At 42.2% G+C, this 25,036-nt stretch overlaps 2 protein-coding genes across 3 annotated transcripts in view; both read left to right on the forward strand.

Moving 5' to 3' along the window:
* The first annotated feature begins 1,086 nt into the window (after nt 1-1,086).
* On the forward strand, nt 1,087-6,851 carry AARD (alanine and arginine rich domain containing protein). Its single transcript, XM_003256143.4, has 2 exons — nt 1,087-1,452; nt 5,415-6,851. The coding sequence occupies exons 1-2, from the start codon at nt 1,132-1,134 to the stop codon at nt 5,556-5,558; spliced, it is 465 nt and encodes a 154-aa protein (XP_003256191.1). The 5' UTR covers nt 1,087-1,131; the 3' UTR covers nt 5,559-6,851.
* A 6,265-nt stretch (nt 6,852-13,116) lies between these two features.
* Nucleotides 13,117-25,036, forward strand: part of SLC30A8 (solute carrier family 30 member 8) — a 237,813-nt gene continuing 225,893 nt past the window's right edge. Inside the window, exons 1-2 of one of the 2 annotated variants that reach the window (XM_003256148.3) lie at nt 13,117-13,276; nt 13,896-13,996. The gene's annotated coding sequence lies outside the window, so the exon portion shown is untranslated. Of the gene's footprint in view, nt 13,277-13,827; nt 13,997-25,036 lie in introns of those variants that run through there. The other variant, XM_003256146.4, reaches the window with a different exon arrangement.

Consider the following 25,036-nt stretch of genomic DNA (forward strand, 5'->3'; position numbering starts at 1 on the left):
TGGAGTTGGTGTATTAGTCTGTCCTCTCACTGCTATAAAGAAATACCAGAGACTGGGTAATTTGGAAAGAAAAGAGGTTTAATTGGCTCATGGTTCTGCATGCTATACAGAAAGCATGGCAGCATCTGCTTCTGGGGAGGCCTCAGGGAGCTTTTACTCATAGTGGAAGGCAAAGCGAGAGCAGGTGTCTTACATGGCAGAGCAGGAGTGAGAGAGAGAGGGGAGGTGCCACACACTTTAAACAACCAGATTTGGTAAGAACTCATTCACTATAAAGTATCAGGCGGGAATGGGGCTAAACCATTCACGAGAACTCTACCTCCATGATCCAATCACCTCCCACCAGGCCTCATCTCCAACACTGGGGATTACAATTCCACTGGAATTTGGTGATGACACAGATCCAAACCTTATTAGTTGGGAATTAAACATACACACTTTGGGCTAAGGGGAATTTTGATTTTTCATTTTAACCCCTTCATAAACGTGGACATGGCAGACAGGAGTCAAACACAGAAAGGAGCATGGAGACTCAGACTTCCAGGTATGCCTTACTGAACCTGTAGAAAGTACATTCTAACTAGCAAGCAGGGCCAAGGCTCTCCCCCTTGACTGCGGGCAATACCTGGGGAAAGGTGAGGGGTCTAATTAAACCTTTGCATCCACCAAACTTGGCAAAGTGCCTGGCAGAGAGTAGGAAGAAAAAAAATTGTTTTTAAGGAATGAAGTATTAGACGATCAAGGCAACCAGGAAGGCTTTGGGTTGAAATATTCTACCTTTGGTCACAAACCTTCCATCCGTAACTCAACTTCCACTTACGTAGGCTGACTGCTCAGTTCCCAAGCCTTCTCCTTAGAAAGACTTCCTTTCAATGCGGGCAGCAGAAAAAAGCGACTCAGCTGAAACTTCTCCTGGAGTTATGGGAACCGCCTCCTTCCTCTGTCGCTAATGGAGGACTAAGATGGGACTGGGAGCAAAGGAGCGTCTCTGAATGGCGGGGCAGTTGCAGCGTCCCACTTGGCAAGGGTCCTTGAATTACCTCCGCCCCCGCCCTGACCCCGCCCTAAACATCAAACTTGGAAACTCATCTTTCAGCAGCAGCGCTACAGCAGTGACCAGGCGTCTCCGCGATGGGCCCCCGGAACTTCCGCCGCTGCAGAGAGAGAATTCCCCAGGGGCTCCAAGGACTCCCAGGTAGAGCGGAGCTTTGGTTCCCACCTCGTCCCGCGTGCGGCTTCCCCGGGGACGGCAGGAGCACGGACGTCCAGGAGGAGGCCCTCGCCGCTAGCCCGCTGCTGGAGGACCTCAGACGACGGCTGACGCTCGCCTTCCAGTGGGCGGTGCAGCGCGCGACCTCGAGGCGCGCGCGGGAGGCGGCGGCGGCGGCGGCGCGGGAGGAGCAGAGCTGGACGCGCGTCGAGGCCACCCTGGCCAGGCTGCGGGCGGAGCTGGTGAGAGAGCGGGCTGGGCGGACGGCTCCCAGGGCCCCTCTCCCGGGTCCTCTCCTCCGGCTCCAGAGCCGCTGGCCGCGTAGCCCACCTGAGGCCTTGAGGGGCCGGCTCAGGTCTGGACACGGCGTTGACGCCCCCGCCTCCCCACATTGTTGGGAAGGAAAGGGCCCTGCAGGACCCATGGTGGGGGGTGGGGGGTGGGGGTGGGGGCGGGGGTGCCTGGTCTACCAGTGACATACCCAAGATGTCTCCTCCCCAACCCGTTTCTATAGTTTTCTGCCCTGTAGGGAACTGTGACTGTATCGTGGAGGAGGAAATTTCCATGAAATAAACTCTCTCGGGATTGATGGAGTGTGTCCATCAGTAACTCTTTATGCCCTGCGAGTTTTATTCTTATCTTTCCCATGGGTAATAATTTAGAAAACTGGAAGTGATAAGGTATTTTGTAAAATTGCACCGTTTCGAACATTACACAGGTTACATCTGAATATTAAACAGGAGGGTGTATAGGTAAATATTTTAGCTGACTGCTTTTTTAATTCAAAAAACTGGAAATTAGTCACAACTTGAAAAGGACACAATGAATAGGAGCAATTCATACTTTAAAATGGTGCTGCCTAGGAAAGTGCAGTGGGGACTTGACTTGGAAAATTCTTCTCTTTTGCACTGATTACTAATACAATTAACCACTACTTTATAACTGATCCAACCATCAGTAAATTGTCTTATTTAAGAATGTTATCGCATTTGTGAGTTTAAGAAGAACAGTATTAGGCCGGAGCTGTGGCTCACGCCTGTAATCCTAGCTCTTTGGGAGGCCAAGGCAAGTGGATCACCTGAGGCCAGGAGTTCGAGAACAGCCTGGCCAACATGGTGAAGCCCCATCTCTGCTAAAAATACAAAAATTAGCAGGGCATGGTGGCTGGCGCCTGTAATTCCAGCTACTCAGTAAGCTGATGCAGGAGAATCGCTTGAACCTGGGAGGCAGAGGCTGCAGTGGGCCAAGATTGCGCCATTACACTGCAGCCTGGGAGACATGAGTAAAACAACGTCTCAAAAAAAAAAAAAAAAAAGACAATATCCTAAATTCCTTGTCAGATTTAACATGGGTTACATTAGATTTACTACCAGATTTACTATCTGATCCAACAATGTCGAAGAAACACCTGGTTTTCACCCTGAGTCTAAGCAGTGAGTCTGAGCAGCAGGGTAGCTGGAGCCACCTCATTTGGCCACTGGAGGCCTGTGCTATGGGCCAGGATGCTAAGCTGGAAGGCTGAAACCTGGCGCAGCCATATCTGCATTGTAGTCTTGGGATCTGCCGGTACTCCTTCCTGAGCCTCAGGGGACTCATATTTAAATCAGATGAGGAGATTACACTGAATAAGCTCGGAGACAGCTTTCAATCATAACAGTCTAATAAGTTGCTTGTTAGGAGCTTTAGACAAGCAATATGTTGGGGGTGGCAATAAAATCTCACGAGATCGGGCATGTTCAGGGTGGTATGGCTGTAGACCGCTGGTGGCAATAAAATCTAAACAGATGAGGGCTCAAATACCAACATTACCATTTACAGGTTCTGCTAACACTTGCTGGCCCTACAACTTTGGGATCGTTACTTAGCCAGTTTGAGTTTGTTTACCCATCTGTAAAATGGAATTTATAATCTCATAGGATTCCAGAGCTTATGTGAGATAATATTCTATGAAATGCTTAGACCATTGGTATTGTTTAGTGGCTCTTATTATTATAATGATTACTATAGACCTTGGACTCTGACTATACCAAAAAAGAACAGATACATTCCTATCAAAAAATCAGGAGTTTTTCTGGAAAGGAACCAGAGAAGTTTACACATACACAAATAATGTGTCCTTGGGTTACAGACGATGGTCAACATCTTGGTCAGTCATTTTATCCTGGTCATAAGGAAGAGGCAAAAGAGTGTGGATCCTGTACCTTAATATCATTACCACTAGAAGACTTAGTTTTTGATTTTTGGCTATTAACTGGATTTTTACAGGAACTAACATACATTTCTATACAAATGTACATGTATCATATATTAGGATGGTATTTGTAAGGAACGATGAACAAATTTAATTAATTTAGAGTTGTGTTGCTATTCTATTTTCTGTTGTTTGACTGGGTTTCTTAGTAAGAATCATTCATTTCTAGGGTCTGTGAGTGGATTTCAGGGGTTCTATATACCTAAAATTGTATGCAGAATTTTTGATGTGCATATAGTTTTTCCTCAGAGAGGGTTCATAACTTTCATCAGATTCCCAAAGGGATCCTTGATGAAAGAAAAGTTAAAGAACCATTGATGTTTGAATTTCCTAAATAAGTGTGAATTATACATACTTATTTTACTTAGATGGTAAATCATTACCAATAATTTTTCTCCTTGATTCTTGCATGAAAGTATAGGATGGATATTCATCAGTTAATTAATTAATTAATTCACTCACTCTTATAACAAACACACAGAGAACCTGCTAGGTTGTGTGCCCAGGCAGTGCACTCTTAGTTGGGGATACAATTATGAATAAGATACAGCCTATACCCTCAAAATCATCAGTCTCGTCTGGTCAGCGTGTTATGAGGCACTTGTACAGAGTGCTGTGGATGCACAGATGAGAGGCAATTATGTCTGCCCATGCGATCAGGGAGGGCTTCTCAGAAGAGCTGGCATTTGACTGGGTTCAGCAGAGAGAGGTGGCAAAGGGCATCTTAAACAGAAATGGGGACAGAAAGAGGTGTGCTTCAGCTCAGCATTTATTTAGGGACTGGCAAGGTTTCTCACCAGCTGCAATGGGAGCTGGCATGGGAAAGAGGGCCGGGAAAGGAAGCTCAAGGTAGGGCAGGATTATAGAGCATCTGGGCCACCCTAGAGAGCTGAAGCTTCCTGCAAGGGTTTTTTGTTGTGGTGGTTGTGTGGTTACTGTTACTGCTTGTTTGCTGGATATTCATTTACTTTATTCTTTGCTAATTCTTGCTGTCAGAAAAATGATTCTAGGTGCTGCAGAATGGAGAATAATGTCTCAGAGAAAAACTGAAAGATAATTTTATCCAATAGCTTTATTTTGCAAATTAGATGACCACGAATATTTGCTTTTTACCAACACACTGTCCTGGTTCCTCCTGGGGTGGTTTCTATTGACAAGCTGATGAAGCTTTTTTAGCAGGGAGAACAAATTCCTCATGAACTGCATTAAACAAGCCCTAGCTGAAGAAATTTGCAAGTAGTTGATCATTAGTTTTCAGTTATAATACAAAGATTATGTTGGACTAAGCTTTGTTGGCCTGCCCCCGGGTAACATGCCGTAGAGATCTTTTTTTTTAAACACATGAGGACCTTCATAAACTCCCATTGGAGGATGGTATAAATCAGCCTTGATACCCAACAGATTTCACTCCAGAGTGAAAAATGTTAGATTATATAAGTACACATAACTATACATGTGTCTCTAAGGTGTTGTTAAATGTTTTTGCTCAGCAGGTAGACCATTTAAAATCCTGAAAACTTGAAATGATAAGTAATCAAGTAAATAGGCACAGATTCTGAATACTCAGGTGGCTGTAGGCAGTTATCCTGTGGCTCAGAAGGTGCATAAAGATAAATGATTTCATTATGGATCACATGCTATTCCTTGAAAACAGCCTTCGGTGCATAGGTATTTTTCATATGGACAGCTTTGTGCATCAGCTATTTTTGTTTTCATTTCAAGGCCATTTCAAAAGCTATTTATATATCTGGATTTTACCTTGTCATATAGGAAGTCAGTTTTGTACCCAGACCAAACAGTTAGAACTGGAGAATAAGATGAGAAATACATCTTTCTTGATATCTTATTTTCTTTTCCTACAAACTTCTTATTTCTTCTGTGTAGTCAGAGAGTGGTTTCATTTGATCTGCATCTCAGGCTAATAAAAATTTTTATTTTTTTTCTAACTTTTAGGTGGAAATGCAATTCCAAAACCACCAGCTGGCTAGAACTTTACTGGACCTAAACATGAAAGTGCAGCAATTGAAAAAGGAGTATGAACTGGAAATTACATCACACTCCCAAAGCCCAAAAGATGATGCTGCGAATCCAGAATAAAGAAATGCACATGCAAGGGCCGGGCGCAGTGGCTCACGCCTGTAATCCCAGCACTTTGGGTGGCCGAGGTGGACGGATCAAGAGGTCAGGAGATCGAGACCATCCTGGCTAACACTGTGAAACCCCGCCTCTACTAAAAATACAAAAAAATCAGCCGGGCGTGATGGCAGGCGCCTGTAGTCCCAGCTACTCGGGAGGCTGAGGCAGGAGAATGGCATGAACCCAGGAGACAGAACTTGGAGTGAGCCGAGATCATGCTGCTGCACTCCAACCTGGGCAACAGAGCGAGACTCTATCTCAAAAAAAAAAAAAAAAAAAATGCACACGCGAAGCTCTGGATCCTAAAACTAACGCATACAACCCTGAAACAATTCTGATGCACACATTATGCTTTGCATAAGTTTTGAGGGGCAATTTATGGACCCAAAACTTAGATGACAGGGGAAGGTGACAGAAAAACATCTAAGAGAGGGGAGAGAAAAATGATGTATTACCAAATTTTAAAGTTATTTATTTGTTATTTCGACTGGGACACAGAAGTAAAATATAACTATAGGTAAATATCTCTCTCTCTCAAAGAATGCTTTAATGCCAACTTTCGGTATTCCAACTTATGTCACCTGACCTTTCTGGCATTGCCTGAGCTTTCAGAGTTCATGCTTGTTTTGTTTTACTTGATTATTCTCGGTTTGTCTGTCCAGCAGCCTGCCCTGCTTTTTGTGGAGAATTATTTCTACCTGGATTCTAACCATGCCCTTCAGGTGGTCTGTGACTAAGGGTACTCCACCTTCCTGGATATAGTCATGCAGCTCAAGGCAGGCAGATGGGTTTGTCCTTAGGATTTTTTGAATGGGCACTAAAAGAGTAGATGAATATTTCTGCCAGTAGAAGCTGTGGATCAGGGGCTTGGAAGCTGCTGGTTGTCACCATGTGAGAAAACCCACACCCTAATGGAGGTGATTGAAACGGAACCACTAAAAGCACAAAAGGGGAGGGAGGGAGGGAGAGTGCTTCGCTTCCTTGTTCCTGGGGGTCAAGCTGTAAGACTCCAGGCCTTGCTCTTGTTTATGTACATGAAATATTCTGATATCCTTCTCATAAAATCTCTTTTTGCCTAGGCAAATTCAAGCTGGAGTTTCATGACTTGTATTTAGTGTTCATAACTAATACAGTTGTTCAGTTTTAGGAGTTAAAATGGTTCTTACTGTTTAATTGCACTATCTAACTGTACCCGAAAAGTGCTATCTTTTTAATGCAAACAGTAAAGTTAATAAAAAATAGTTGCAGATCTAAGTGATATTTATAATGGTTATTGTCTGCAAACTACAAATTAATTTATAACAAGCTATGTAATTTTAATATTTAATAAACTATAAAAATCAGTTCTTGAAGACAAACGAGAACAGAAGAGACACAGTCTTTCTCTTTTTAAAATAAATACAAGGGCCAGCATGGTGGATCATGCTTGTAATTCCAGCACTTTGGGAGGCCGAGGTGGGCAGATTGCTTGAGCTCAGGAGTTTGAGACCAGCCTGGCCAACATGGCAAAACCCCATCTCTACTAAAAATACAAAAATTAGCAGGGTGTGGTGGTGCTCGCCTATAGTACCAGCTACTCAGGAGGCTGAGGCATAAGAATCACTTGAACCTGGGAGGTGGAGGTTGCAGTGAGCCGAGATCATGCCCCTGCACTCCAGCCTGGGTGACAGAGGGGCACTTGGCCTCGAAAAAATAAATAAATAATAAAAATAAAATAAATGCAAGTTGTTTTATGTGTGTGAGGATCTGAGAATTATCTGGACTAAGTTTAGTTTGTCCTTAACTTTTTTTCCCACGATAAGTAAATTATTCTAGCACTTTGGTACTTAATTTCCCTCTGTATAAATGAGGAATTACCAAGTTCAGCATTGGCAGATGAGCATTCGCCAGCATCTCGATATCTGACCATTGCGTTCCTTCACACATTTCGCATATGAGCTCTTGGCCTATAAATATATGACTACTATATTAAATTTCATTTGTAAACTAGATTTCCTGTTTATTTCTTCCTTTGAATTTTATAGAAATTTTTAGGAAAGGGTTGGCATAGTTCCTTGTGATCTGTTTTTTGAAAAAGTTTCTACTTAACCTTTGGGACAATCATTCTCCAGTGCGTTTTAAAGATTAACATTTATAAATTGTTGTGATTTTGTGTTTAAAAAATACTCGAGGTGATTCATTGTATGAGCTCAATTCCTTACAGAATATAGACTGCTGGTGTTGGTTGATACTAATGTCATTTGATTATACTGATAATATATTGAGGATCAAAAGAAAGAAAATTTAAAAGAGAAAGTATGAAAATTGATGCATTGTTTTTCACACTTTTAGGTTAAAAAAGGTCCATTATTGTATTGCAAAGTTTTGGTCACCACTTTTTCCCCACATCTTTTAGTGATGAACTTTGGATCACTGTATTTTCTAGAGGCGACAGATACAGAAACAGAATGAGAAACTCCTTTGTGTCCAAAGTGTCTTGTTTATGGAAGTCTGAGTCAGTGGAGGTAGCCTCTGATATTAACTGTGCAATGTGGAAATACAATGGGAGCTTGATACATGGGACACTATCATTATTAAAAGTTTTTATTTTGTTTCCTCTCCAGTATGCTATCTCTTACCTTTTGTTTGTAAAGTAGCAGAAGCCAGATGATTGTCTTTATATAGTTCTTTGCCATGGCGCTCAGCTGTTGGTTGTTAGCTTGCTGGCCTGGCATCCTGTCAGCTGGGACACATGAGAAAGCAGAGAAACTTTTCTGAGGGCTGAGGCTGCCCTGCAATCTACATTTCCCCTCTTTCCAGGTTTTCTAAATAAGCTGGAGCAACAGTGTGACATTTTAAAGATCTATGAAATGGGAGCGATCAAACTAGTGCCAGCTGGAGGGGAAAATGAGAAAATAATTGTAACCTAAATTATGCATCGGGGAAGCAGTAGCTGGATAAACTGAAGAAAGTAAGATGTTCATAACAATAGTGGGAGAGAGAGGGCCAAAAGAAGAGACACTAAAAACAGTTTTGTGAGGAAAATATTGTGCTTGGGTTTTTCAAATGACACAATTTCTCGCAGCTTTAATTATATGGGGGATTAAACCACGTTAGCAGGAAATGGGCTTTCGCCATATGGTACTTGTTTAGCACCTACCACTGAATAGATGCCAAATTAATTATGACAATTAGAAGCTTTGCATAGGTTGTTAGGCATTAAATTCCTTTACAGGTGGCCTGGATGAATCCGCATTTTGTTTGGCTTGCCAAATGACTTCTGCTGTAACAGGTGCTTCTGCAACTCCCAGCCTGGGGATAGATCAGAGTCCTCTGTGGGTAAACCCATGATGGCTGAGTCTAAACCAGTGTAATTATAAGAATCTCATCACCCCTGCTCTCTTCCTGGCAGGGCCCAGGGCCCCGGCACAACCATCAGCTCTATTTACTGCTGTAATCACTGCCAGAATCCCTCTGTGCCTGGAACCTGGCACGAAGCCCTCCAGTGCCAGCTGCCTTCTCTCTTGGTTGCTTTCATTGTTGCTGCCGCTGCCATTGCTGCAGCCTCTGTTTCCTTTTTGACCATGTCAGTAACAAAGGTTATGGTAGGGTGAGAAATACAGTTAGGGTGACGGTTCAGTCTGTGCCACCCTGCCTACCTCTCGTCTGGCAGCCTCTTGTTCCATCTGAGCTGAGTGCTGGGCAGTAGGATTCAGATGGGTGGACACCTATTATAGTAGCCTGTGTCAAGCACTGCTTCTCAGGGGCCTGTGTACCTCTCATCTGCTTCCTGATTCTGGCATTGATGCATATTGGGGGTGAGAGGGCTTCACCTCTTACTTAGGAGCAATAATGTCATAGTCTTTCTCTTCTGGGACCAGTACAAGAGGGATCTGTTGAAATGTAATAATGATGAAACTAACGAAGGAATCAGCCAAAGGAATGGCTCCTGTACCAGCCATTGTGCCAAGAACTGTGCATGTATCAGCTTATTTAATCCTCACAGTGACTTGTAGGTGTGTAGGACCTGTTTTTGGAGCTATTTGAACTTGGTGTTTAGTCCTGGCTCTGCCACTTACCAACTATATGACCTAAAGCAAATTGCTTTACATTCTTTAGGTCTCTCTAAGGAAGTCAGTGAAAATGGGACCTGTCTTATTTAAATCTTAAGTAACTCAAATCAAGTTTGGGAGAATGAGTTAATGGCGAAGGAACTTCTACGTCATGTGTTTATTCCATATCTTTAGTTTCATATGATCTTACTACCTTTTTGGACTGATACTTTCCCTGCACCCCTCTCTTCCTCACATCTTTATGTCTCGGTGACACTCTGCCACCTGCTCGCTGTTAGGATGTTGTCTCAGAGTTCCCTCTGTGGATTGAAAAATTGATTTAGCAAACATGGGAATAGGCAGCAGGAAGATATAAAGTGAATAGTCGCTGCTACTTGCCAACCCCTGAATCTGCCTGGCATGCAGCGCTATGTATGTTTAAAACATAATTGTCCAAACAAAACTGTGAGGTTGGAACTATCGCACTTCCCATTTTACAGAAGAAGAGAGTGAGTACTGGAGAAGTGATGTAATTTATCATGATCCACTCAGCTAGCAAGTAGAGATGTCAAGATTCACATCTGATGTTGGGAGTGTTCTGGCTATTGGGCCCATCCCAAACTAATGAGAGAGACCTTGAACTAGTGAGTAAATTCAATATTATAATAGAAGAATGTATGAATTGCTAGGAGGGATGCTTTTTGCAGGAGTCAGACAATGAAGGTCTCATTGAAGACATGCCTCCAAGTTATTACTTGGTGTCCACCTGAAAAAATGTCCTCACATCCTGTCTAAACTAGTTGAGTGATCTTGGATAAATTACTCGACCTTATTTAGCCTCATTTTTTCTCATTTGAAAATGAGAGAGATAGCGGAAATGCCCCCTAAAACATTCCTCTTAGAGCCTCTATTATATTCTAATCCTGCCTGCTTGTAACTGGACCCTTCAATCACTTGATCCTGACTTGCCAAGACTTTCTGATTCCCGTTACAGCATGATGGACAGCTGACCATTTGTCCCTGGCCCCTGGCAATGAAGTAGACTCTCTTGGTCTCAAACCTTACCCCGATCACAGCGTGAGCTGATGCAGCCTTGATGATGACAGAAAGTAATTCTTGTCACTCTTGGATGCCCCTCTGCTCTTTTCACCCACACCATGACTGCAGCCAGGGGGAAATGTCACATTTGCACTTCTGAGGCAGACAAGCATCACTTAGAACTTTTACGTGTTATGATTTTAGAGGCAGCCTGCTGCGGCAGACGCTGCTGGCTGAGAACCGTGCCTTGTGCAGCCTCTGCGGCCGGATGGTGGAGTTGGAATCTTGGCTCCTTCACTTCCTCACTATGTTACTTAACACTTCTGAAGTTCAGTTTGCTTATCTGTAAATGATCATGAATCATACTTACCACAAGAGTTTGCTATGAGGCTCTAGTGGACTCATACATATGAAGTGTTCAGAAGCATGAAAATAGTGGCTTATTATTACAACAGTCAACCCAACAAGTGTTTTGCTCATCCTTCTTGCCTGTTGGAAGTGCCCAATTCCAAGATAGGGACAGAGATGACAGCTTCACTTTTCCCAGTCCCTCTTGCAGTTCAAGACGGCTTTTGAATCCAGTTGTGTCTGATAAAACATAAAGGGAAGTTTACTGGGGGGGTTTCTGGGAAACAGTTTTTTTCCCCTTACATGAAGAGAGAAGATAAGGTGTCTTCCTCCCTATCTCTTTTTTTCTTTCTTCCAGATGTTTTCACACGGAATTGCAAAGCTTGCCTATGCTGCAGCCACCCTATGACCTAGATGGGAAATATAGGGACACTTTGAAGATGACAGGACAGAAAGATGAAAAGAAGCAGTGTCTTTAATGACATCAATGAGCTTCTGACCCAACCCTGCAACTGCCTACCTATGGCTAGTCTTGTTCTGTGAGACAATAACAATAATAAAATCCAATTGTTTGAGGCACTTTTTTTGGGGTATTCAGTTCCTTGCACCTGAAAGCACTCTAACTGATAACTTAATCCCCCAAAACCTCCTGGCACAAAGGTTTGTGATAGTGCATCTCTGATGGCAACTGTACATATCATTGGAAACTATCGGCACAGGACTCCAGAGACATCATTTGGTTGCTTAAATGTTTCACACATGCCTTTGGCGAGGATGAATTCTATGCAATAGTGTGTCTGGAATTTGGTGGGTTCTTGGTCTTACTAAGAATGAAGCCACAGACCCTCGCAGTGAGTGTTACAGTTCTTGAAGACGGTGAGTCCAGAGTTTGTTCCTTCTAATGTTCGGACGTGTTCAGTTTCTTCCTAACGGTGGGTTCATAGTCTCGCTGGCCTCAGAAGTGAAGCTGCAGACCTTCGCAGTGAGTGTTAACAGTTCATAAAAGCAGTGTGGACCCAAAGAGGGGATAGCAGCAAGATTTATTCTACAGAGCGAAAGAACCAAACTTCACAGAGTGGAAAGAGACCAGAGCTCATTGCCACTGCTGGCTCCAGCAGCCTGCTTTTATTCCCTTATTTGGCCCCACCCACATCCTGCTGATTGGTCCATTTTAGAGAGCACTGATTGGTCCGTTTTGACAGGGTGCTGATCGGTGCATTTACAATCCCTGGGCTAGACACAAAAGTTCTCCAAGTCCCTACTACATTAGCTAGACACAGAGCACTGATTGGTGCATTTCCAAACCTTGAGCTAGACACAGGGTGCTGATTGGTGTGTTTATAATCCTTTAGCTAGACATAAAGGTTCTCCAAGTCCCCACCAGATTACTTAGATATAGAGTGCTGATTGATGTCTTTACAATCCTTGAGCTAAACCCAGAATGCTGATTGGTGTATTTACAATCCCTTAGCTAGACATAAACCAAGTCCCCACTAGACTCAGGAGCCCAGCTGGCTTCACCTAGTGGATCCTGCACCGGGTGCAGGCGGAGCAGCCCGCCAGTCCCGCGCCGTGCGCCGGCATCCCTCAGCCCTTTGGCCGTGCGCCGGCACTCCTCAGCCCTTTGGCCGTGCGCCGGCACTCCTCAGCCCTTTGACGGGCGCCGCGGAGCAGGGGGCGGCGCTCGTCGGGGAGGCTCCGGCGGCGCAGGAGCCCACGGCGGGGGTTGGGAGGAGGCTCGGGCATGGCGGGCTGCAGTTCCCAAGCCCTGCCCCGCGGGGAGGCAGCTGAGGCCTGGCGAGAATTCGAGCGCAGTGCCGGCACTGCTGGGGCACCCGGCGCACCCTCCGCAGCTGCTGGCCCGGGTGCTAAGCTCCTCACTGCTCGGGCCGGCGGTGCCGGCCGGCCGCTCCGAGTGCGGGGCCCGCGGATCCCACGTCACTCGGAACTCGCGCTGGCCCGCGAGCGCCGCGCGCAGCCCAGGTTCCCGCCCACGCCTCTCCCTCCACACCTCCTCGCAAGCAGAGGGAGCTGGCTCTGGCCTCAACCAGCCCAGAGAGGGGCCCCCACAGCGCAGTGGCGGGCTGAAGGGCTTCTCGAGCATGGCCAGAGTGGACGCGGAGGCCGAGGAGACGCTGAGAGCGAGCAACGGCTTCAAGGGCTGCCAGCATGCTGTCACCTAGATCAGTTAATGCATACTGAAGGAAGGCTTGTTGGAGAGGAATCCTCTCCTGAACCCCGTGGAGACTCTAGAATCCTGCGGTAAATGTTCTAATTATTGAAAACATTTCCCCATGCTCACCCTCATTAAGGATGTTCTAATGCCTAGGAAACCTACTACCTATCTGTTTCTGTCAGAGAAGCCATTTTGTTTCTTGGCAACTGGAAGCAGTGGGGATGAAATATTTTCCTAAGGCGTCTCAGGACTGAACTGGCAGCAAAATAGTAAACTGTTTATCAGCTCTTAAATTTTTATACCAGGGAAGTTTTAGCAAACTGTCAGAAAACAGCCTGAATTGAATTTACATAAATACTGCTTCCAAATTGGTACTGAGGATACTAGTTGCTCTAAACTTCTGCAGGATTCAGTCTGGGACTTTTCATGCAAAGAAATATCTCAAGATTTTAAGGTGGGATTGCCAGGGTCAGAGGGCAATGTTCTCTGAAATCCACCAATATTTGTACTGGACTTTTTATGGTTTACAGTTTACCAGGTGCTTTCCAGTTTATAATTTACCAGGTGCTGCCATAGCTGATAGCTCGTTAATCTTACAGTAACCAGCTGAAGTAGATGGTGGCTTGAGGCTATTGAATTTTAAGAAGCATCAAGAAAGCCTGCCTGTCTAACTTTGGAAATATCACCCTCATGCTGTCTTCCCAGGATGTCTCTCACCCTGAGTAAGCGATGTTACTTCCTGGAGGGAATGCAGTGTTGGGAATCTGAAGATCCAGCTTTGAGCTGAATTTGCTTTGTGATACCTGGTGAGTCATTGATGTCTCTGGGCTTCAATTTTCTCATTTGTAGAAACTTGTAGAGTAAGGCATTGAACTCATAATCATCTTTAAGATTCTTTGGGTTAAGCATGGGCATTTCCTAATGGTTTTAATTTGAAACAATGTTGTTACCAACTCATTAGTGTGAATTAACCTAGGTGGTGATACTAAAAGGTTGAGCTTTATTTAAAGTGTGCTTAGTGAGCAATTAAACAAGGAAAGCTTGTTTAAAAAGAAGAGTAGAAAAATACTGAAGTTAACACCATTTGTCCCTGGCCCCTGGCAAGGATTGCTATCTGCTCCATCTCCCAACCTTCTTTTGGCTATGCTCCAAAACGCCTTCTCTCTTGTAGCACATCGGAGGTAAGTTTGCTTCCTATTTACTCCCTTAGCACTCAACTTTCCCCTATGACAGCATCTACCACATGTATCGTAATACCTTATTGAATTATCTGTTCCCCACCCCGCCGTCTAGACTACAAGCAACATGAGAGCCCAAATCTCATCTTCCAATTTTTTGGTGATTCCTTGTATTTTTATAATTTTGCCTTGGGTTAACTTTATTGAACAGCATGAATCTAACAGTGCAAATTTGCTCTCTCTTCCTGTCATTCATTCAACATTTTTGTTGTGTCTACTGGGTGCCAGGCACTGTTCTAGGTATGTGTTGAGCATCAGTTTTAAAGTAAGTATCTTTCTGGATGCTGAGCGTAGGACAATAAACCTGAAAGATGGGATTGGGCTCTCATGTTGCTTGTAGTCTAGATGGCAGGGTGTGGAACAGATAATTCAATAAGATATTATGATACATGTGGTAGATGCTGTCGTAGGGGAAAGTCGAGTGCTAAGGGAGTGAATAGGAAGCAGACTTACCTCGGATGTGGTACAAGAGAGAAGGCGTTTTGGAGCATAGCCAAGAGAAGGTTGGGAGGAGGAGCAGGTAGCAATCCTAGACAGAAACAACAGCTCATAGAAGGTCCTAGAGGTGAGCAAAGTCATCATCTGTATTGGGGGTAAAGAAAGCTCAATACAGTTGGCGCTTAGAAGAAAGAATGAAGGTGTTAAGAAGTGTGGCTGAAGTGGTTAACTGAGGTGGACATATCATGACAGGCCTCACAAGTCATGCTTTGGGGTTCAGATTGTATCCTAAGAGCCTGGGTAAACCATTGAAAAATATTTTAAAATTTAACTTTTGTTATGGCAATACTTGCACATAATATACAAATAATTAAACAATTCTAAGTCTTACACAAAAATTATCAGTCCCTTGATGGCATCATGGCCCCTCACCCCAAAGGAAACTACTTACAATTTTTTTTTTCCGAGACAGAGTCTCCCTCTGTCACCCAGACTGGAGTGCAGAGGCATGATCTGTGCTCGCTGCAACCTCCGCCTCCCAGGTTCAAGTGATTCTCCTGCCTCAGCCTCCCGAGTAGCTGGGATTACAGGTGCTCACCACCATATCTGGCTAACTTTTTTGTTTTCTTAGAGAAGAAAAGTAGAAACGGGGTTTCACTATGTTGGCCAGGCTGGTTTTGAACTCCTGACATCAAGTGACCCGCCCGCCTTGGCTTCCCAAAGTGCTAGGATGACAGGCATGAGCCACTGGGCCTGGCCACCTCCAATTCTTTTACCTTCTAGATAATGTGAGTAAGCATCTTTGTTTTATAGATTTTAGACATTATGTCTTCCTATTATAACAAAGGAGAATTTTACTTATTTATTTATAATGTCAACTTTTATTTTAGATTCAGGGGGTGTATGTGCAGATTTTTTTTACCTGGGTATATTGCGTGATGCTGAGGTTAGGGGCATGGTTAATCTCAGCACCCAGGTACTGAGCATAGTGCCCAGTAGTTTTTCAATGCTTTCCTCCCTCCCTTTCTCTCCCCTTTAGTAGACCCCCATGTCTATTTTGCCATTTTTGTGTCCATGAGTACCTAAAGTTTAGCTCCCACTTATAAGTGAGAACATGTGGTATTTGGTTTTCTGTTCCTGTGTCAATTTGCTTAGAGTAACAGCCTCCAGCTGCATCCATGTTGCTGCAAGGACATGATTTTGTTCTTTTTTATGGCTACATAGTATACCATGGTGAATATGTACCACATTTTTTTTCAATCTAATCCATCGTTGATGGGCATCAAGGTTGATTCCATTTGACAAAGGAGAATTTTATATCTCTTACGCTTTCTCTTCCTAATCCCTTTATTCTTTCTAATACAACTATTTTGTATTTTTCTTACATTTCTATTTATAATTTTAATTATTGTTCCATGCTGAGTCAAGTAGTGGACTGTGATTATATTTTTTTCTTGTATAAATTTTCATTTCTTTTGATGTCGATAATTACACTGCTTGTTCTGCTTAGCTTTCTTTGAATCTCTGGCCAAATCTTCTCATATCATTCCACACCTCTGTAAAAACACTTCTACTATCATCTCATCTCTACTTCCTGTGTTACCTGAAACTTGAAGCTTTCTGGGGTTCTGTGTGGGCAATTTTGCTTGCTTCTTATGAAATTCTTAATTTGCAGGCACTCATGTCTGACTTCCCCTGCTCTGCTGGGTTTTGTAGCATTTTTCTATCAACTTTTTCTCTTCATCTCTTGTTTTCTGTTTTCCCCCATTTCAAGTTCTATTTATTTCTAATTTAATCAAAGATGAAATTTGAATTCCTGTTTCTTTCTGGAATAGAGTTCCAGAAGATCTCTACTCCATCTTAAAACTGGAATTCATTCATGAGATTTAAGTAGAGGATTGTCATATTTGCTTTGAGTAAGCATCTCTCTGGCAGCAGTGTGGAGAGAATGAATCTGAGGGGAGTTGGATTAGGTTTAGGGCCAGCAAATAGGTCAGATGATAACAGACTGGAGTAGGGTGGTGTTAGTGAGGATGCAGAGAGTAGTCCTAACTAAGAAATAATTAGGAGAAGAATAATCAATAATTTTTGGTAAGTAATTGGATGTGGGAGTGAGGGAGAAGTCGGAGATAAGATAATGAAGATAATGCCCTCGTTTTTAGCATGGAAAGATGAGTAGATGATAATATCATTTATGACAGTAGAGGGCACCAGAAGAGGATGGGACTTTGGAATGGGGAGACATGAGAGTTCAGTTTTGGACTATTGAGTTTGAGGTGTCTTTGATACATTTAAGTAGAGACATCAAATAGGCAATATTAAATGGCATTTGAAACCCATGGCAGTGGAAGAAATTAACTAAAACCAAGAGGAGAGAAAAGAGGAATTGGATAGAATCCTCATAAATGTCAACATCTGATGGCTGGGCAGAAAAAGGGGACCCTATGAAGATGTCTGAAAAGCCATTAAAGAGAGAGAGAAAGTATGGTGTCAAAGAAAACTAGTAAAGAGGGCTTGTCTAATGGTCAACTATGATAGACTAAAAATATCTTTTAAATTTAGTGACATAAAGGCTGTTGATGACCTTGGAAAGAACAATTTCTGTGGAATGGTAGGTGTAGAATCTGAGTAATAATGGGTTAAGGAGTAAACAGGAGATGCGAAAATGGAAACAGTGAATGTATAACATTCTTTCAAATAGTTTGGTTTTTAAGAGGAAAGGAGGAGAGATAGCTCAGTAGCTAGGCAAAAATGTGATGTCAGGTTTCTTTTTAGTTATTTTTTCTAAGTGTGAGATATTTGAGTATGCTTAAATGTTAATGGATAGCCAAATAAGAGTAGAGATCAATGATGTAAATAAGAGTAGAAGTCAGTGATAGAGTGAGGGCCTTGAGAAAGTGAGAGAGAAGGGTCTACAAAGTACAGCTATAAAGCTTAAGATTGGGAGAGGAACACCACATCCATTGTTCTAAGTGGGCATGGTAGAGGGCCAGGTAAATGTATCAGTTGATGAAAAGTTGAGAGAATTCTTGATGGCTTGCATTGTCTCTGTGAAGTAGTAAAATTCAAGGATTCAAGGTTGTGTGCCTACAGTGAGGAAGAAATGATGGGATCAGAGATCTGAGGAATGTGGGAACAATTTGAAATAGCTGGTGTATTGGGTTGAATACAAATCCTTCCAAAATAGATGTCCACCTAGAACTTTAGAATGAGACCTTATTTGGAAATAGGGTCTTTGCAGATGCAGTTAATTAAGATAAGGTCATTTTGGGCTAGTGTGGGCCCTAAATCTGATGAACTAGTATCCTTTTAAGAAGAGAGAAACAGTGACACAGATACAAACAGTGGGAAGATGGCCATGTGAAGACACAAAAAGATACACAGAGAGAATACCATGTGAACACAAGAAGAGAGTGGAATGCTGCACCTACAAGCCAGGGAATGCTGAGGTTTGGCTGGGTGCAGTGGCTCACACCTGTAATCCCAGCACTTTTTGGGAGGCTGAGGTGGGTGGATCACTTGAGGCCAGGAGTTTGAGACCAGTCTGAGACCAACGGGGTGAAACCTTGTCTCTACTAAAAATACAAAAATTAGCCAGACGTGATGGTGCATGCCTATAGTTGCAGCTACTTGGGAGGCTGAAGCACGAGAATCACTTGAACCTGGGAGGCAAAAGTTGCTGAGATCATGCCACTGCACTCCAGCCTGGGTGACAGAGCGAGACTGTCTCAAAAAAAAAAAAATGCTGAGGTTTGTTGGCAACCATCAGAAACTAGAGGAGAATTGTGGGACAGACAGATTCTCCCTCAGAGTGCTCAGAGGACTAACCCTGCTGACCCCTTGATTTTGGACTTCAGGCCTCCAGAATTGTGAGAGAAAAAATTTCTCTCATTTTGAGCCATCCAGTTTGTGGCAATTTGTTATGGCAGCCCTAGGAAACTAAAACAGGAAAAAATGGAAAATGAGAGTGCACTACCAAAACTCAGAAAGATTATAAGCACCGTTGAGAACTTTGTTGAGGTTGGTGATCATGAATTTATGTTGGCAATAAATGTTCAGCAGCCCAGGCTTAACTGTGAAAAGTGAATAGATAGATTAAAGCAGGATTCATATTCTGTCGTGCATACGCAGACTATGGACAAAGTGGCAATAAAACTGAAAATATTTCAACAGAATGGATGCAAAGCTGATGAAGTAAAGTGTGCTTTGAGTAAAGATTAAAGACTTAAGGTGACTGGAGTCAGGAAGCAGAGGGGTTCCAGGGACAGGCTGAAAAATAGCTATAATAGAAATTGAGTAAGAGTCAAAATAAGAGGTTAAGGTGAGAAAGTAAGATGACTGAGTTTGTGAATTCGTAGCTGAAGCATTTCTAGGCCATGACAAATTCCAGGATGTAACTGAAGTGTGGTAGAGATGACATTTCGATTTCATCGAAAATGAAATTTCAGGGCCAGAAATTTAGATGGGTTGTCTATACTATAGTGATTCCTATCTTTTAATAAAAATGATGCTTACAACGAAAATACAATTCATTGGATTTAAAAGCATGTTAAAGTATATCTATATTTTTATAGATATATCTATATAATAGAAATTATATATATTATATATTATATATATAGAAATATATCTATTATATAGATATATCTATATAATAGAAATTCATATCTACTAAGGGGATGCCATAAAAAAATCAATGTGATAGTCTCTCTCTTATTTAGTCCCATGGAGAATGACAGAAAGTGGACTTCATGTTTTAAATCAATGAAATGCCAACTTAAATGAAGTTGAGTTCTATTTTGAAACTTGAATTAAATAATTCTGAAATGTTTCAAAATTAAATTCATCATCAAGGCACCGAAGTAAAAATGTTAAAATATAATAAATCTGTATCTTTCTGTCAGAATTACAAATGACTGGTACCAATTACAAAGTGGTGAACATCTTATTCATAGGCCTTAAAGCATACCAAAAATGACTGTCATTGGCTATGTGATCACATTTTCATTTAATAAGTGACATGTGGAATAATTTTGACTCAAATAGTTTCAGTACTCATGATATGAGTGCAAAACAAATATACAAACACTACAGATTATCTTCTGTACAACATAATTAAGAAAGACCCTGTCAGTGTACAGATGGTCTTACACACAAACAAGTGGCATTTTTTCTATTTCTTTACTTATAAAGTCGTCCTTCAACTCATGGCAGTAGTTAAAGAAACTGAGATAGCTATTTTGTAGGTGAGAAGACATAGGGCTGAGATGATAATTTCTTTCACATAGTTAAAGGGCTATTATGGACAGCACCATTCTTTTTTTTTGAGATGAAGTCTCGCTATGTAGCCCAGGCTGGAGTGCAGTGGCGCCATCTTGACTCACTGCAACCTCTGCTTCTCAGGTTCAAGCGCTTTTCCTGTCTCAGCCTCTCGAGTAGCTGGGATTACAGGCATGTGCCACCATGCTCGGCTAATTTTTGTACTTTTAGTAGAGACAAGATTTCACCATGTTGGCCAGGCTGGTCTCGAGCTCCTGACCTCAAGTGATCTACCTGCCTTGGCCTCCCAAAGTGCTGGGATTACAGGCATGAGCCACCATGCCCTGCCTAGACAGCACCATTCTTAAACTCGGGCAAGTAGCCCCTTCCCCCTGCAATGGGTCAACGTGACGCCCTGAGGAACTCTGAGACTCAAAACTAGGGGACTGTCTTGAGACTCTGGCCCTAGGACAGTGACTTGGTGAGAGGATCATTCTTGCTGAATGGTGAGGTATTTCTGTTGTGGGATTGTATGATATTGGCCAACTTGACTGGTGCTGACATGCTGATTTTGGGTGATTTTTATTCCCATCAGAAAACAGGAAGTATCTGGGGCACTGGGCAACCAAAAATCAATAGCTATGCACCAGCTTTTTCCCTTCATGGTCTTTTTCTTACCATGGTTAACATCCAGTCTACAGCACCTGAGGGCAGCCCTGTGTCCTCCCACCACTGTCACCCATCTTCCCCACAGGATCTATGCCTCGTGTCAGGGAATCATCCAGATTTGACTGTGCCTGTCTTTTTTGAGTGCTTTCAAGGCTTCTATTCCATGATTCTAATGTGCCTTTGTTAGCAATATCACTTATTTTCTTCAATTGATGTTGAACACATTGTGCTTTCCCAAGCAGGTCTTAAGTCATGCCGGGTCAGGACTGGACCACTCTTCTTATTCTGCACATAGGCTCTCACTTAGGCAGGGGTGCAGTCAATATTGAAAGAGGTTACATTCTAGGAAAGTAGTGGTTATGGCCTTTTCTAGTGCTCTGCATTGTTTTGTGTAGACCCATGTTTCCATCTGGTATTATTTTTCTCATGCCTGAATTATTTCCTTTAACATTTTTTTTGTAGTGCAGGTAAGCTGATAATGAACTCTTTTAACTTTTGTATGCCTGAAAAAGTTTTTACTTCATTTCTGTTTTTGAAATATATTTTTATTAAGTATAGACTTGGGGCTGACAGTTTTTTCTTTCCGTGCTTTAAAGATGATTCTTCACTGTCTTCTTGCTTGCATCATTTCCAGTGAGAATTCTACTGTCATTTTTATCTTTGTTCCTCTGTAGGTAGTGTGTCGGCTGCATTTAAGATTTTTCTTTTTATTACTGGTCTTTAGCAATTTGATTATGATGTACTTTGATGTGCCTTTCTTTATGTTTCTTGTGCTTGGGTATTGTGAATTTTTGAGGGTCTCGGGGTTTATAGTTTTCATTAAATTTGTAAACATTTTTATCAACACTTTAAGTATTTTTTTTCTTTCTATCCCTTTTCCTTGGAGAATCTACTTATGTGTATATTGAAGTTGTCCTATAGCCCACTGATGCTCTTTTCATTTTTTTTTTTTGAGGCAGAGTCTCACTGTTGGCTATGCTGGAGTGCAGTGGTGCGATCTCAGCTCACTGCCACCTCTGTCTCTCGGGTTCAAGCAAGTCTCCTGCCTCAGCCTCCCAAGTAGCTGGGACTACAGGTGCCTGCCACCATGCCCAGCTAATTTTTTTGTATTTTTAGTAGAGACGGGGTTTCACTGTGTTAGCCAGGATGGTCTCGATCTCCTGACCTCGTGATCTGCCCTCCTCGGCCTCCCAAGGTGCTGGGATTACAGGCATGAGCCACCGTGTCTGGCCCGCTCTTTTCATTTTTAAAAAATTTACTTTCTCTCTGTATTTCGGATAGCTTCTATTGCCATATCTTCAAGCCCAGTAATTATTTTTCTGCAGTATCTAATCTGCTAGTGATCCCTTCCATTATACTTTTGATCTCCCACATTATAGTTTTCATGTCTAGAAGTTTTCCATATCTTCCATGTTTCCACTTATCTTTTAAAACATATAGAATAATTTTATAGTAACTGTTTTAAGGTGTTTATCTGTCAATTTTAGTATCAACGTTAGTTCTAGATTGGCTTCAATTGATCGATTTTTTCTTCTCATTATGGGTCATATTTTCCTGCTTCTTTCTATGCCTAGAATCCTTGATTGGATGCCAGACATTATAAATTTCACATTCTTGTGTGCCAGATATTTTTGTGTTCCTATAAATATTCTTGCAGTTTTTTTTCTGGGATGCAGTTACATTACTTAGAAACCATTTGATCCTTTCAGTTTCTGCTTTTCATAGTTGTTAGATGGAATCAGAGCAGCATTTAGTCTACTGTTAACTATTCCCAGCTATGGAGGCAAGATCCTTCTGAGTACTCTGTCCAAGGTCTTATGAATTATAAAAATTTCCACTATGGCTGTTGGAGACAGGCACTATTCCCAGCCTGTGTGAACACTGGGTTCCCTTTAGCCCTTTCAGATCATTCTTTCTGTGCACATGGGCAATTTTCTTATATGCATGTATTTATAAACATTCTCGTGAATTATCAGGGGGTGTCCCCTGAAGATCTTCATTCTCTTTCCTCATCTTTCTGGTATGCTGTCCTGCAATCTTTAGCTTCATTGGTCATCATGCTCTCAACTCTATCTCTTCAACTCAGAGAGCTTGTCAGGCTACTCCCCGCATTGAAGCCTCGAACTTCTTAAGGCAGTCATCTGGGTCACTTGTAGGGATCCCCATGTTTGTTTTCCATCTTTCAGAGATCACTGACCTTTGCTGCCTAATGTGTTCAAAACTTTTATTTCATGTATTTTGTCTGTGTTTATTTTGTTTGTTTCAGGTGGGAGAATGTATATAGCCCTAGCTGAAGCTGCCTATCTCATCATATTTTAGGAGCTGTTAGTTTGTAAGGACCAGTGAAGTAATGTATAATAGAATGCCACCTCATTTGATAGAATAGAGGATGATATTTGACCTTCACGTTTTTTGAAAGGATGCTCTTTATTAATATTGACAGAAGAAGATAGAAAGTTCAAAAGATCTTGTTTGCTTAAATTGATGTTAATCATGAAATTTTTAATCTAAGAAAAGATAATTGCTGGGACACTGTGTTAAGAAGTTGAAAAAGCATGTAACTTGTCTCACGTCTTTCATTACTCTCATTGCCTTTACAAAGGGAAATACTGTAAGTATTCATAATCAGAGACATGATCTCATCACTCCAGTCCATAGACTTGTCTCCACATACAACGTCGCAGTAAGTGGTAGAAATAGTAGAATTTATTTATACATCCAGTTATTTTGAGAACAACTCTACAAATTCAACTAATTGACTAAATATATTTGGAATATGTATGTGTATGTGTGTGTTCCTAATTTCTTTCTACTTATGTAGGGTAGAATGGGCAGAATCTAGAGTAACTAGAATAATTGAAGCAATCACATCTGAGAAATTGTGGGAAATGCAGGTCTTGACATCTTTAACAAGACTGTAATGTCAGGAAAATCTCCTCTTTAATTTTCATCTTAAAGAATGTGAAAGACTCTAGTGTTTGCATGCTATTGTGACTTGCTTTTATACCTCTGCTCTTTATGACTCTCCTATTTTAAGCAATGAGTATCCTTAAGATCTCTGTAATATTATTAATACAGAAGGAAGGAAGGAAGGAAAGAAGGAAGGGGGGTAGGGAGGAAGGGAGTAAAGGGAAGAAGGAAAACGAAATAAAACTGTTTATTCACTTGCTAATTTATTAAAGATATAGTTGATAACTATAGTAATAGAGTGCCTTGTTTTAAAAAGATTTATAGGCCGGGCGCGGTGGCTCACGCCTGTAGTCCCAGCACTTTGGGAGGCCGAGGCAGGTGGATCACGAGGTCAGGAGATCGAGACCATCCTGGCTAACATGGTGAAACCCCATCTCTACTAAAAATACAAAAAATTAGCTGGGCGAGGTGGTGGGCGCCTGTAGTCCCAGCTACTTGGGAGGCTGAGGCAGGAGAATGGTGTGAATCCAGGAGGCAGAGCTTGCAGTGAGCCGAGATCGTGCCACTGCACTCCAGCCTGGGCCAAAGAGCAAGACTCCATCTCAAAATAAATAAATAAATAAATAAATAAATAAAAAGATTTATGGTAACCTACAAATATATATGCAATGTAAAAACAGAATAAAAGACATGAATGAGACAGTTGGACAAAGAGAAATAAAACAGCAGAATAGTTGACACTGGAGCAAGGTTAGGGTCTCATTCTGATTGTGCTGCTATAACAGAATACCACAGAATGGGTAATTTATAAAGAACGGAAATTTATTTCCCGTATTTCTGGAGACTGGGAAGTCCAAGATCAAGGCACTGGCCTCTGGGGAGGGCCTTGCTGCATACTCTGGAGGGGAAGAATGCTATGTCCTGACTTGCTAAAAGAGAGAAGGGTGAGAGAGAGAGAGAGAGAGAACCTACTTCCCTGAGCCCTTTTTTTGTGTCACTCAGACTAGAGTGTAATGATACAATCATAGCTCACTGTAGCCTCAAACTCCTGTATGAGCCTTTTTCAGAATGGCATTAATCCATGCATGAGGTCAGAGCCCTCATGACGTAAACACCTTCTACTAGGCCCCACATCCCAACACTGTTGCATTAAGTTTCTAACACTTGAATTTCTGGGGAACACATTCAAATCACAGCAGTCAGTACTTGAAATATCAAGTCTTGGATACTAATAAGTTGAATATTGAGCTCTAAGCTTTCTAGCAGCTAATAGCAACAACAGAAAAGATAATTTAATCTATTTCTGGTGTTCCATTGAAGACAAATTGTTTG

The sequence above is a fragment of the Nomascus leucogenys genome, chromosome 16 (assembly GCF_006542625.1).
Source record: "Nomascus leucogenys isolate Asia chromosome 16, Asia_NLE_v1, whole genome shotgun sequence".
In the NCBI taxonomy this organism is placed as follows: Eukaryota; Metazoa; Chordata; class Mammalia; order Primates; family Hylobatidae; genus Nomascus; species Nomascus leucogenys.

Coding starts and splice junctions, on each gene's coding strand:
- AARD (XM_003256143.4), top strand. CDS start 1,132: ATGGGCCCCCGGAACTTCCGCCGCTGCAGAGAGAGAATTCCCCAGGGG. Junction 1,453..5,414: donor CCAGGCTGCGGGCGGAGCTG/GTGAGAGAGCGG, acceptor TCTAACTTTTAG/GTGGAAATGCAATTCCAAAA.